At 49.1% G+C, this 13,423-nt stretch overlaps 1 protein-coding gene across 1 annotated transcript; it reads right to left on the bottom strand.

The window, feature by feature from the left end:
- Window positions 1-1,282: 1,282 nt before the first annotated feature.
- On the bottom strand, window positions 1,283-12,178 carry LRRC55 (leucine rich repeat containing 55). Its single transcript, XM_060176203.1, has 3 exons — window positions 11,986-12,178; window positions 9,508-10,898; window positions 1,283-2,660 (listed from the first exon to the last, which is right to left on the bottom strand). Exons 2-3 carry the CDS (start codon window positions 10,238-10,240, stop codon window positions 2,425-2,427), a joined length of 969 nt encoding a protein of 322 aa, XP_060032186.1. The 5' UTR covers window positions 10,241-10,898; window positions 11,986-12,178; the 3' UTR covers window positions 1,283-2,424.
- Between the last annotated feature and the right edge of the window lie 1,245 nt (window positions 12,179-13,423).

The following is a 13,423-nucleotide window of genomic DNA, read 5'->3' as shown; positions in this document are numbered from 1 at the left end:
GCATTCCCAGTGCACCTGACCTTGAATGTTGTGGAGAAAGAGAACAGGCAAAGTTTTGCTCCAGATGTCACAGGAGGAGCAGGCTTCCAACTGAGATGTAAGCAAGATTTTTGGGAGCACAGGTTCAAGTATCCCAGGTCTAGCAAATGTTTCTGGGCCCTCTTTTTGGTTGACTAGCTCTGGGAAGCATGAGTTAGGGAAGACTTATTGAAAGATGCTATATTATTCTCCATTCCTTTTATTTCTGCCATGTTGAAGAGGTGATGAAAGGCTGCTGGTATGGGAGACAAGGTGGACAGCTTTGAAAATCTTTCCCTATTCTGTGCCTTAGAGTCCTCCCTTGTCCTGTCAAAGTTCCTATCCCACCCTCTGAAACTCTTACAACAAAGCACAACAAAGCTCAGATAGGCAGGGTTAACACTGCTTCCTCTCCTTTTTCCCAGACCTCTTATTATATTTTATTTTTTACATAACTGCCACTACAGTCACCAGTTCTAATGTGTTATTTACACATTTCCAGGCAGGTGTGTCCTACTCTATTGTTATTGGTGCTGCTTCTATGCTTCAGAGGCTGCAATTTGTCCCACAGAAAAAGTATCTAAATCTGTACAGAATCTGGGATTTATTGCCCTTTATCTAGCTGATTTTATAGCATTTTTGTGATTATTGAATTCTGGGGCACCACTGCCAAGCCTTCCCAGTCATTCTCTTTCTCAGGTACCTGGGAAAGTCCTGGAAAGAGAACTGAGTTGGACCTGAGTCTTAACCCAGTTGTTTAGACAAGTCCCACCTACTCTTGCACCTCAATTTTCCCACCTGTCATATGGGAGTCTAATGATGCTTGGTTTGTTTTCCACACAGGACTGAAGTCAAGGAGAAAGATGTCAAAGCATTTCAGGAGCTGTCCAGTGCTGAAGAGACATAGAGAAGAGGATAAAACTGAGGACACTGATGGTAAAGAGGAAGATGACAACAGTGATGATGACTGTGCTTTGTACATAAAGTTACTTGATTTTTTGACAGAATGGTTAGATACAGTTTCCCTGAATTGAGCTGCTTTTCACCTTCCTTCTGGAGTTTATCCAGATAGCCCTGGGTAAGTTACTCAGCTCTGTACAACTAATTCATCTACAAAATGGGAATCATAAAAACCCCCAGGCAGTGTTGCTGTGAAAATTGAAATAATTGAGTTAATTGATGTAAGAGTGCCCAGAACAGTGCTTGACCCTCACTAAGAACTTCATAAAGATTGCTTGCACATTATTATTATTATTTTTATCTAATGTTAGTGGGAATTGTGATGATGCTCCCCAACTTGGATGGGAGTAGCAGAATAAAAGCAATTTTGCTCACTAAGTAGCCAGTGGCTTTAACCTCACTGAGCCTTAATTTCCTTCTCTGTAAACTAGAAGCATCAATGCTCATCTCAAAAGGTTGTGCATTAAAGGGAACTGTTTTTGGAGAGAGTTTATCACAGTGCCCAACACTGGTGTGTGCTTGGTAATTAGCAACTCTCTCACCCTTATATATTTTAAATGCTGAATGGCTCAGAAGAAAGAGCTGGTCTTCCTATGAGCTCAAGTGTTGCAACTTTCTCCATCATGCTGCAGGGTTGGAGCCCACCATGAAGTTTTCTGGTGAGAGCTCTTTATATGAGCACCATGGCAAAAACAGTCAGGTGGGTAGGAGTCCCAGGGTGCCAGGACTTCTGTTGTCCCTTTTGCTGGACCTCCTGCTCCCCTCTTCTGAAGAAAAAGCTGGAGTGAGAGACAGGAGACAGGTAGGAGAAAGGGCACTGCAGGTGTCCATCTTAGCTTGCTACCTGGCATCTCCACAGGAGGCTGCCATTGGTGCTGTAGTATGGGGACAATCAACAGGAAGTGGTCTCACCTAGTAGCCGCTGGTAGGAGGCGGCCAAGAAGGCTGGCAAGGGAGTGTTCTCACCCTCTGCAGGCAGTGTGGACAGCAGCAAAGGCTGACAGATTGGGTATCAGAAGGCATGTTTTAGGTCTGTGATACCATCTCCTTTCTATTATATTTTAAAAAAGGAGTTCTTTGTTGTTGTCCTCAACCATGTCTATTCTGGCCTCCACCATTTTTTTTTTTTATGTTGGACCTTCTTTGTCTGCCTGATAAAGTGGGTATTTCTTGATGAGCCAGTTCACAAATCACCTCCACTTTTGTCACTCTCTTGGACTTTTCTAGGCATTGTTGATGACATCTCTAGATTTACATAACTAGGTGCTCAACATATTGCCTTCAAGAGAGTTGTTTTTGGGAATCCCACAATATTAGAAGTAAGTACTTTGAGGGCAGAGGTGAGCTTGATCTATCTAACATCCCCAAATCCTAGAAGTTAATGCTCATACAGAGTGCTCTGTGGCCATGTAGGCTGGCATCACAGAGGGATGCAGGGAAGTCACGTCAGATCTCTTCCTCCTCACTGGCCTTGCTCCAGCGGTGGCAGCAGTTGGCTGTGATACCCAGGAGGAAATTGGTGGCCACAGAAGCGATGGAGACCACAAAGCCCACAAATGCGATGAAGAGGTAATCATCCAGGGTCAGAGTAAGGTGGCAGGCCTTGAAGCTCTCCTCAGTGAGGGAGAAGAGTGGGGCACCCTCGACTTCAGGGGGACCTCGACACTCAGCCAGCTGAGAATCTGTAACACACAACCAGGGAGGGTGAGTTCTATGAAGGAAAGACAATGGAAAGGAGACCTTACATTCTTCCCAGATAAAGTTCTTTTTTTTTTTTTTTTTTTTACCAGAACACTACTCAGCTCTGTTCATATGGGTGGTTCTGGGGACCGAACCTGGGACCTCTCACATATAAGTCCTGTGTAATACCATTATACTATCTCACTGGTTTGAATTTTTTCTAACTGCCAAATTTTCTTTCTTTTTCCTCTCTCCCTCCCTCTCTCCCTTCCTACCTACCTACCGACCTACCTTCCTCTTTCCCTCCCTTCCTTTCTTCCTTCCTTACTTTGTACCTTATTTCCTCCCATTCTATTTTCCTTCTTCCTTCCTTCTTCGTTCCTTCTTCCCTTCCATCCTTCCTCCCTTCCTCCCTCTGTCCCTTCCTTCTGTCCTTCCTCTCTTTTCTTTCTTTCACCCTTTCTTTCTTTCTTTCTTTCCTCCTTTATTTTCACCAAAACACTGCTCAGCTCTGGCCTGTGTCAATGCCAGGGATTGAATTTGGCACCTCCAAGCTCTAGGCATGAAAGTCTTCTGTATAATTATGATGCTGTCTCCCTGCCCCCCCCCCCAATTTTCTGTTTACCTTCTTTTGGCCCCTCAACAACACTGAAGACAATTATTATTATGTATACTTTTTTTTTCTACCAGGTTTATTGTTAGGGGTCAGTGCCTGCACAATGAATGCACTGCTTCTAGAAGCTATTTTCCCTTTTAATTTGCTAAGACTGAGAGCAACTTGAAGGAGGGAGATAGAGAGGGAGAGAGAAAGAGAGACATCTGCAACACAACTTCACCACTCATGAAGCTCTATCTTCTCTTAAGACAGTTCCCATCTGGGTTCTGGACTTTTCCCCTCCAGCCATCACAGCACAGATGACTGAGAGAGTTGTTCAAACTTGAAATCCCATCATGTCACTCTTTGCTTGAAACTCTACCTATGGCTTCCTCACAGTAAAGACCAGTGTCCTCAGCATGGGGCACAGACTCTTCAACATATGCTCTACATCACTCTTCGTTCTCTCTCTCTTTCTCTTCTCTCTCTCTCTCGGTGGCCATCTTTTCCCATTTTTGTTGTTGTTGTTGTTGGATAGGACAGAGAGAAATTGAGAGGGGAGGGGAAGCCAGAGAGGAGGAGAGAAAGATAAAACATCTGCAGACCTGCTTTATTGCTTGTGAAGTGACAACCTCCCCCCCACCCCCGCAGGTGGAGAGCCAAGGGCTTGAACTGGGATCCTTACGCAGGTCTTTGTGTTTCATACTCTGTGCGTTTAACCCGGTGTGCTACAACGTGGCCCTGTCTTTGTTCATTCTCCTTCATCCTCACACACCTCCTGGGTACTTTTCCATCACCCCAAGTTGGTCCCTTTCCAGGGTGGGGTAGGGGAAATGTTTACATTTGAGTCTCTGCAGAGTTTGGTCTCTGCACAGCTCAGCCTCCCAATTCTTGGGACTTTGCTCACAGAATACCTGATTGGTGAGACTTTCTCTTATGATCATATATAACAGTATCCCACCTCATCTTTCTCTAGGCACAACCTCTCTTACCCACTCTGCCTTGCTTTTCTCCACTGTGCTCATCACTGCTGGGCACTTAGTTTATTTTGTGTCTCCTCTCTGTTGCACACAAGCTCCTCTATAGACAACATTCTTAGCATCAGAAGTGTCCCATCCTTGTAAGTGCTCAAAGAATCTCTGTTCAATGTGTGAATGAATGACTCTCCAGCTCTCCAGCACTGTATTTTTCTACTACTCTACATGACTTTTTCCAGATGCACTGACTACTGGGTTAAGAACATGGGGTCTACTAGTTTTTTTTTTTTTTTAAATATAACTAAAATAGGCCTACAAACTATCTACAAAATGAAGACCCCAAAATTTTCATCTGCACTATTTCAGCCTTTAGGTTCATGATTAGTCAGTAGTTTGTTTGGCTTTATGTATTAACTCTTCTTTCAGTCACCAGGTTCCAGATACTAACATGATGCTGACCAGACTTCCCTGGACAGACGACCCCACCAATATGTCCTGGAATTCTGCTTCCCCAGAGCCCTGCCTCACTAGGAAAAGAGAGAGACAGGCTGGGAATATGGATTGACCTGTTAACACCCATGTTCAGCAGGGAAGCAATTACAGAAGCCAGACCTTCAGACTTCTGCATCCCACAATGACCTTGGGTCCATACTTCCAGAGGGATAAAGAACAGGAAAGCTATCAAGGGAGGGGATGGGATGGGATACAGAGTTCTGGTGGTGGGAATTGTGTGGAGTTGTACCCCTCTTATCCTATGGTTTCTGGTCAGTGTTTCTTTTTTATAAATAAAAATAAAAAATAATATGGGCTCTTACCCCACTAAAGCAAGATAGGAACAGGCTGGGGGTATGAATCCACCTGCCAATGTCCATTACAGAAGCCAGACCTTCCACCTTCTGCACCCCATAAAGAATTTTGGTCCATACTCCCAAAAGGATAAAGAATAGGGAGGCTTCCGATGAAAAGATTAGAACGCAACTCTGGTGGTGGGAACTGTGTGGAATTGTACACCTGTTATCTTACAATCTTGCTAATCATTATTAAACCACTAATAAAAAATAAAAAAAAATGAATATGGCCTCTGGGCTGGCAAAACAGCTAACTTGGAGAATACATTTGCTGTGCCATGAGTTCAAGCCTGGCTTCCACTACACAAGAGGAAACTTTTGGTGCTGTGGTATATTCCTCTCTCTCTCTCTCCTTCTCTCTTTCTATCTGAAAAAGTCAGCCCAGACCAGTGGATCCTGGCAATAGAAAAAGAAAAGGGGTCTGGTGACATTGACCTAGGTCCAAACCCCCTTCTCTGTCCCATGCTAGTTTGGTGACTGTGGTTAAGTTATTCCACTCACCTGTAAAGCAGAACTGACGCTAGTATTTACGTCACAGATTTGTGATGAGGTGCTGATGAGTTGACTTACATAAATGACATGCATTCTCAGTACCTAGTAAGCACAGAGGAAATATATTTCTGTGGGGGCCGGGCAGTGGTGCGTCCAGCTAAGCACACATAGTATGAAGTGTGCAAGGACCCACACAAGGACACGGTTCGAGCCCCCGCTCCCCACTGGCAGGGGGAAGTTTCACAAGCGTTGAAGTAGGTCTGCAGGTGTCTCTCTTTCTCTCCTCCTCTCTATCTCCTTCTCCTCCTCTTGAATTCTCTCTGTCCTGTCCAATAAAATGGGAAAAATTGTTCACCAGGAACAGTGGATTTGTAGTGCCAGCATTGCACCCCAGCGATAACCCTGGAGGCAAAAACAAAAACAAAGAGACAAACAAAAAAGGAAATATAATACAGGCTTACTATTATCCCAGCTGGGCGTCTCTGGACAGCTTGGGGTGGGGGTCTGTATATTACACACATAGATGTCTGGAGTTCCTCCTTCAATGGACTGCGTGCCCTAGTCACATTGGAGAGTCATTTTGAATTCCAGGTTCCCTCACATAAGTGCACAATGGCTGTCACTGGTTTCAGTTTGCCAGGGACACCAGAGTGGCATTCAGGAGGAGGAAACAGGCCTGCTACTTCTGCTGACTCCCAAGCAGCCATTCCTTCCTTGATTTAGTGGAGAAATATTAATCAGCCACTCATCTCAGGCGAGACCTTTTGCTTTCTGCCATTTTCTGGCTCTCTCGCTCTGCTTTTACCAACTGGACATCATCCCACTTAAATTGCCTGAGAGTCAATGTGAAAAGAAAAGCGGGGGGGAGCACTCTATGTTCTGTGGTAGGTCAACACTTTGTCCCTTTAGTAGTTTTTTGATGGTAGGGAAGGAGAGGATGGGTTTGGAGAGACTTTTCTGAGAAACAAACGGGCATCATTTTTCTTAGATACGGGGAACCAGATTCTGGTTCTGATTCTGGGAACAAGGAGGACATAACGGGGCACCAACCCCAGAGGTCTGTGAGGCCCCCAGAGGCTGTCTGCATGGTTCAGTTCTCTAGCTCCTGACCTGGACAAGGTCACACCCAGAAGTGACAATTGGAAATCAAAATAATGGAGTTCCAAAGTCTGCTGTGTGTGGGTAGGAGGTGGTGAGATAGTGGGAAGCTGGTGTGTATGTGTGTGTGTGTGTGTGTGTGTGTGTGTGTGTGTGTGTTACTTAGGGATGTGGGAACACTGAAGAGACCCTGTGTCCAGTGAAGGGGCCCCTCTGGAGGGCAGGATGGGCATCAGGATGCTGACAAAGCTCTCTGGTAAATTGAGGGAGCTATCTTGAAATTGAACCATTCCAGGATAGCCATCTGCCTCTCTGTTAGAATTTGCTCATGTTCTGTGGGCGATCATGTTCATGGATTCCCTTGAAGAAAAACAAAAGGAGAAAGAAATAGAAAAAGGCAGAAAGGATAATCAATTGTTATGTCCTGTCTACACTGGCAAATTCTTTACCCTCTCTCAAGAGGAGAGAAGAGAGGAGAGGAGAGGAGAGGAGAGGAGAGGAGAGGAGAGAGAGAGAGAGAGGAGAGAGGGAGGCACACTGTCTGTGCAGGACCAGGAAGTTGGACTCTTAGCCCTGGCTTGTCTGATTCCTGACACCCATAGGTGTCACCCCCTCTCCCCAGAACTCTCTGAACAGGCAATAAGGCCAAACCGCTGGGATCTGGGAAGCCCTCTCCTCCTCACTGTGAGTCAGTGCTGTTTCTCAAAGCAGTGGGGGCCTAGGAGATGATGATAGGACAGGGGTGACCCCCCTGAGGCTGCTCAGGAGAGAGGAGAGCAGCCTCACACCCCCCCCCCCCCTGTCCCTAGCTATTTTGGTGCTGGAAAACTACTTCCCACAGCTCTGGGGAAACTCTGGAATCGTGACCCACAGCCCCCCCCCACCCCCCTAAACTATTTTCATCCTGAGTTCCCTACTCAATTCTCCTCTCACTCCTACCTTAGTCAAAGTGGCTTCTGAGCAGGCTGGGAGCTCAGATCCTGGCATTCTGCTGTTGGTGACTTGTACCAAGATTCAGTGCCACTTTATGGGGGGGGGTTTTCTGAGGACTGGGGGCCACAGCTGAATGGGACTTGCTTCCAGGGCAGGTTTGGACATCCCCAGGTGAGGCAGGGGCCCATCCAACCTGTGTGATACAGGCACCACCAACCCCTGACCTACTTTTTCTTCTCAACTCCATAGCAGGTGCCTCAAACTTTGCAAAAAACCTCTATAGAGACCATTTGACTGGCCCAGAACTCAGGCTGACTCTTCTGACTAACCTAGAACCTAGAACCTCTTAAGGATGTATCCATCCATATTCTGGGTTCAAAGTCCTGACTCCCATCCTCAGCAGCTGTGTGACATCAGGCAAGTGACTGAACCTCTCTGTGTCCTGGTTTTCTTACTCTGTAGAGTGAGAGGATGTCTCTTGAGAGTTCTTAGGAAGATTCAGTGAGCTAAGATACGTCACATGCTTAGGACAGGGCCTGGAAGATAGTAAGTCCTAAAATAGCATTAGCCACTTGTGTTTCTCTAAGAGTTTTTCCAGATCTCAGAAAAACATGAGCCTAGTAGAGTAGGCAGAGGTTTAGAGGTCAGACTAGGGCTGGAAAAATAGCTCACCGTGTTAGTGCACTGCTTTGCCCTGCACATGACCCAAGGTTTGAGCCTGGCTTCTGCCACATTGAAGGAAGCTTCAGTACAGTGGTCTCTCTCTCTCTCTCTCTCTCTCTCTCTCTCTCTTTCCTCTCTCTGCCTCTCTGCTGTCTATCTTAAAACAAAAGTCAAACTAACTGGGGTCTTATCCTGAACTCCTCTTTTCTTTTCTTCCTTTCTATCTCCCCCTCCTTCTCTATTTATTTCTTTTATTTATTTGATAGGGCAGAGAGAAACTAAGAAGGGAGGGGGAGATAGAGAAGAGAGACAGAGAGACACCTGCAGCCCTGCTTAACCATTTGTAAAACTTCCCCCCACTGCAGGTGGGGACCAGGGGCTTAAACCCAGTTCCTTATACACTGTAATGTGTGCACTCAACCTGGTGTGCCGCCACCCAGCCCTTCATGACTCTAAGAGATTGACTCTTAGCAAGTGATTTTCATAGCTTCCTTCCTTTCTCTCTCCCTCTTTCTTTCTTTCTTTCTTTCTTTCTTTCTTTCTTTCTTTCTTTCTTCCTTCCTTCCTTCCTTCCTCCCTCCCTTCCTTCCTTCCTATCTTTCTTTCTTCTCAGCAGGATTATACCCTGAGGTGTAGAGGCTACATGGCTCCACCATTCCCGGTGGCTATTTTTTTGGGATACAGGTGGGGTGGAGAGTCATTGTTAAAGGGTGAAAGACAGAGAAAGATAGAGAGGTGAGAGGAGAGAGAGAGACATTAAGAGACAAAGAGGAAATACACCCGCAGCACTGTTCTACTGCTTGTGAAGTTTTCCTCCCACCTCTCAGCTTCTTCCTTTCTCTCTCTCTCTCTCTCTTTCTCCCAAATCGGAGGTGCAGTGGAGACGAGGCACGCCAGGCTCCTAAGTCAAGGTGACAGCTGCCCACACATGGTCTCTTCGTGGCTCTCTTGACCCAACAACACTCTCCCTGCCTCATCCTGTCGCATCAAAACTGCAAAGGCCACAGTCTAGCCGTTGCCTGAGTGCGTAGGTCTCCACAGCTCCCCCAGCAAAGACTTTGCTACAAAGCACATTTTGACCAAGCGAGTCTGGGTGTTGCTGCCAACAGGCATCAGGACTCACAGCAGGTGCATGAGATCTCCAGCTCCCTTTCTCTTCTGCGGGGCCTTGGTGAGCCTGAACTCCCGTTTCCCCCCAGGAACCACCCATCTCCATGGCCCCACTCTCCCGCTCTGTTCTTACCTGCCGTACAGCGCTGGATCCGGTTCCTCAGCCACGTGAGCAGGGGCTCCATGGTGCAGCCGCACACCCAGGGGTTGCCCCCGATCTGCAGGGTCACCAGCCCGGGCAGCCCTTCGAGGGCCTCGAGGCTGAGAAAGGCCAGCCCCCCAAAACTGAGGTCCAGGTCTCGGAGCTGCAGCAGGCCCTGGAAGGCCTGGGGGTGCACGCGGCGCAGCCATGGGTTGTGGCTCAGGTCGATGTGGACCAGCCCGTGGGCCTCGCGGAACATGTCTGCCGGTACCAGGCTCAGGTTGTTGTAACTCAGGTCCAGGTGGGCCAGGCGCTTGGCGTGCAGGAAGAGGCCGGCGGGCAATGCCTGCAGGGAGTTGTTCCTCAGGTCCAGCACTCGAAGCTCGATGTAGCAGGTCAGGTAGCCTGGGGGCACCGTGGCAATTCGGTTGTGGGCCAGGCTGAGGTTGCGTGTGTCCCTGGGCAGGTCCGGGGGCACTGAGAAGAGCCGCTGGCTGCTGCAGTCCACCACCTGGTTCTGGCAGGTGCACAGGACCGGGCAGCTGGTGCCAGCCTCCGCGGGCAGCACCCCAGCTGCCAGGAACAGGGAGACCAGCAGCACGGTGGGCCCAGGCCAAGGCAGCTGGAAACAGATGTCACCCATCCTGGGTGGCAGGCAGGAGCCGGGCTGGAGGGATCCTGTCCAGATGGTGATGGTGGCCATGGGATGAAGATTCTGAGGCATTGTGTAGGGAGGTGTCTACATCATGACCCAGAGCCCTGGGAGGTGGGGCTTCTGAGCATGTGGTGGCATCAGCCTGGGCACCCAGGTGGCAGTGGAAATCCTTTCAGAGTGGCAGGAGGGCACTAGGAGCACCCCTCCCCCCCACACCGGGGCCTGTCAAGATGATCAAACCTTGAGAGAGGCCTGGCAAGGTCCCTGCAGGACTTTTGTGCCTCTGTCACCCATACCCCTGTTTTGCTAAGTCCAGAGTTGGGAGGCCAGAGCAGATGAAAGGTCCTGGCACCACAAGAAAGCCTGCAAGCCACTGATTAGGAGGTGGGCACTGCATCTGGTTCTGTACGGGCCATTTCTCTGTGTGGTCCAGGGGGTTCAGGTCCAAGGCCGTCCTGGGGTGGGCGTTTTGGGAAGGGAGCCCGGGTGGAAGTGGGTCTCCATGGGCCTCCCTGGAGCTTCAGTCCTTGGCCTTCTCAGCAGGTACTGAAATATTCAGAGAGCCTCTTCCTGCCCCAGGGACACCTGCAGTCAAGGCAGCAGTGGCTGGAAAGAACCATTTGTCCCAGAGCCCAGGACTTGGGAGGTCAGCTGGGAGAGCCTGGATCACCTCTCCAACTCAGACTCTCTGCTTTTTCTTGCTCAGGAGTTGGGAGCTGAATTCCCTCTGTCAACAAACCAGGAAAACATTCAGGCAGAACCATCCCGGGTGCAGTGCTCTCTCCTCTCTATTATCTCCTCTCCTGGGTCCTTTGCTCCCTCCTGGCCACCAGACACCAAGATCTCTGCTTCTTGTGTCTCAGGTCCCAGCAACTCCAAGGACTCAGAGCCATCCTCAGATGGTCACCACCCTGGAACTGTGCTCACCCTCCTCCTGCTCCTCCTTTTCTTCCTCACCTCCTAGTAAACCCCCATCAGCCCCGACCACCCCAGGCTTGAGTAGCTCTCCAAGAACACACACACACACACACACACACACACACACACACACACACACACACACACACACACACACACACACGGGCTGTTTGTAACTCCCCTCCACATTCTTACGCTCCCTCCCTCAATCCTGCATTGTTCTCTATGACTCCCTCACATTTAGCCTTGCTTATTATTTTGCCTCCCTAATTTTCTCTGCAGCCTCTTCCCGCACACAGATGCCTGTACACCCCCCCTTTCACACCCCCTCTCCACTGTTATTTCAGCATTCTTCACCCCCACCCCTTAATCCCAGCCTCATTTTTCATAAACATCCCACAGCTGCTGCCCCCCTAGCCTGAACACACACACACACACACACACACACACACACACACACACACACCCTTGGTCAGGCAGTTGGGGACCCCAGGATGACACCCCAAGTGGTTTAGCTTCCCTCCTCCACTGTACCCTTTGAGGGAGGGGGGAGGATGAGAGAGGGTCTCTCACTTTTCTAGTGTCCACCTGCTGTCCTCACTTGTCCCTCCCCAGGCCCCCTCAAAACCCACTCTACCTCTCTTCCCACTGCCTCCAGCTTCAGTCTCACCCATTGAGGAATCACCCACCCCAGCTGCCCTGTATCTAAACTCATTTTCCTGCCTCCCCCTACAAGGTCTCCCCCCACACCCCCCACAGACCCTCAGGAGCCTCCTTACTCTTCCAAGGACGCAGCTCAGCAAGCGCAGAACACAGGAAGGGGACTCCCTCCCCCCAGCCCCTGGAATCCCGCTTGCCGGCTTGCTCAGTAGCTCAGATTATGTCTCCTGGTTTACCTCCTCCCCCAGCCTGGGGCAGCATCCTGGGTGGCTCTCCCATCCATCCTGTGGTCCTTGTGCCTATTGTCCCCCTACTCCCCTCACCTTCTTTTGCCCCCAAAGGAGAAACCAGCAGGACGATGCTTAGAAGAAAGTTCACAGAATCTAAATGCTGCTTCTGTAAAGCTCAGCTGGTTCCCTGGCTTCCGCCAGCCAGCCAGGTCTTCCCCCTCCCTCCCCTTTTTCCTCCCTCTCCCTCCCTCCCTCCCTCTCTCTCTCTCTCTCTCTCTTTTTCTCTCTTTCCCTCTCTCTCTTTTCGCTCCTTTTTTTTTTCCTCGAGGGCCAGGTACTGACGTTTCACTGTCTCTTAGCAACTGCCTCCACATCTCTGAGCAACAGGAGCGCCAGCAATGGAGAGAAGGGAACAGCATCCATGGGGCAGAATCAGCCACCATGAGCAGGTTCCTTGTGACAGGGTGAAAAGAGAAGCGCTGAGGGGCTAGACAGGACTGGGCAGGGGTGGGGGAGAGGAGCAGGCCCAGTGGAGAGGCTGAAGTAGGAGCACAGACATGGATCTAGAATTTGACATGGCAGTGGGGGGGGGGGGGGGCTTAAGGTATCAGTCCTGGAAGAGAAACCAGAGGATGGAGAAAAGGAATTTGGTGGGTTAGGGGGAGTGCCTAGGGGTGGGTGGATGAGGGATCATGAAGACCTGGATAAAGATGGAAAGAAAAGTGAATGTGATACATTGGCTCCCCTAGAAAGGATTTATTTGCCCAACCCATCTGTGACACCTTGTGTCTGGCATCTGCATGTCATTTGGTGACCAGGTAGCCGGTCACTGTGTTAGCTCAGGGCCCATCAAGGACAGCTATAGGAGGTTAATTCTGTTCTGTGTTCTTTAATTATTTCCAGGTCCTTAACCTCATCAGACTGGAGATCTTTGGGATATAGAACAAAGGGGGGGGGTGTTGTTTTCCTGAGGCTGGACCTACTCTCAGATCTGACTGGGGTGGATGGAACCTTCTAGAGAAACCTTGTGCTAAGTCCTCAAAGATTCCTGTCTGGTTTCCATCTCTTCAAGTCTCCTGCTCTGATTCCCGAGAGACTTGAGATGCAGTCTTTGCAGCACGTCTGTATTTGATGAACAAATCTGTAGTCAACTTTCATTCCAAGACCCAGCTTGACAGGTTAGTCCTGTCCAGGAATTGGCTCCTTTCTCCTCTTTAATTGGCATTTATTGAACTTTTTGCTATATGCCAGGTGCCTGACTAGATGGTACATACGCACATAACCAGCAACAAGATGGATGTAGACTCTGACCTTTGGAGCCAATGGCAGTCCTGAGTATTCACTTGATTGATGGGGAGTATCTTCTATTTAGTGAGGATCAGTGGAGGAACAGAGAGCAAATATGAAACCATATGGATTCAGGGCATATAGAAACTTGTCAAAT

This window comes from Erinaceus europaeus, chromosome 17, assembly GCF_950295315.1.
Source record: "Erinaceus europaeus chromosome 17, mEriEur2.1, whole genome shotgun sequence".
NCBI lineage: Eukaryota > Metazoa > Chordata > Mammalia > Eulipotyphla > Erinaceidae > Erinaceus > Erinaceus europaeus.
Note: the sequence above shows the minus strand (reverse complement) of the source record. Positions and strands in the feature narration are given on the sequence as shown.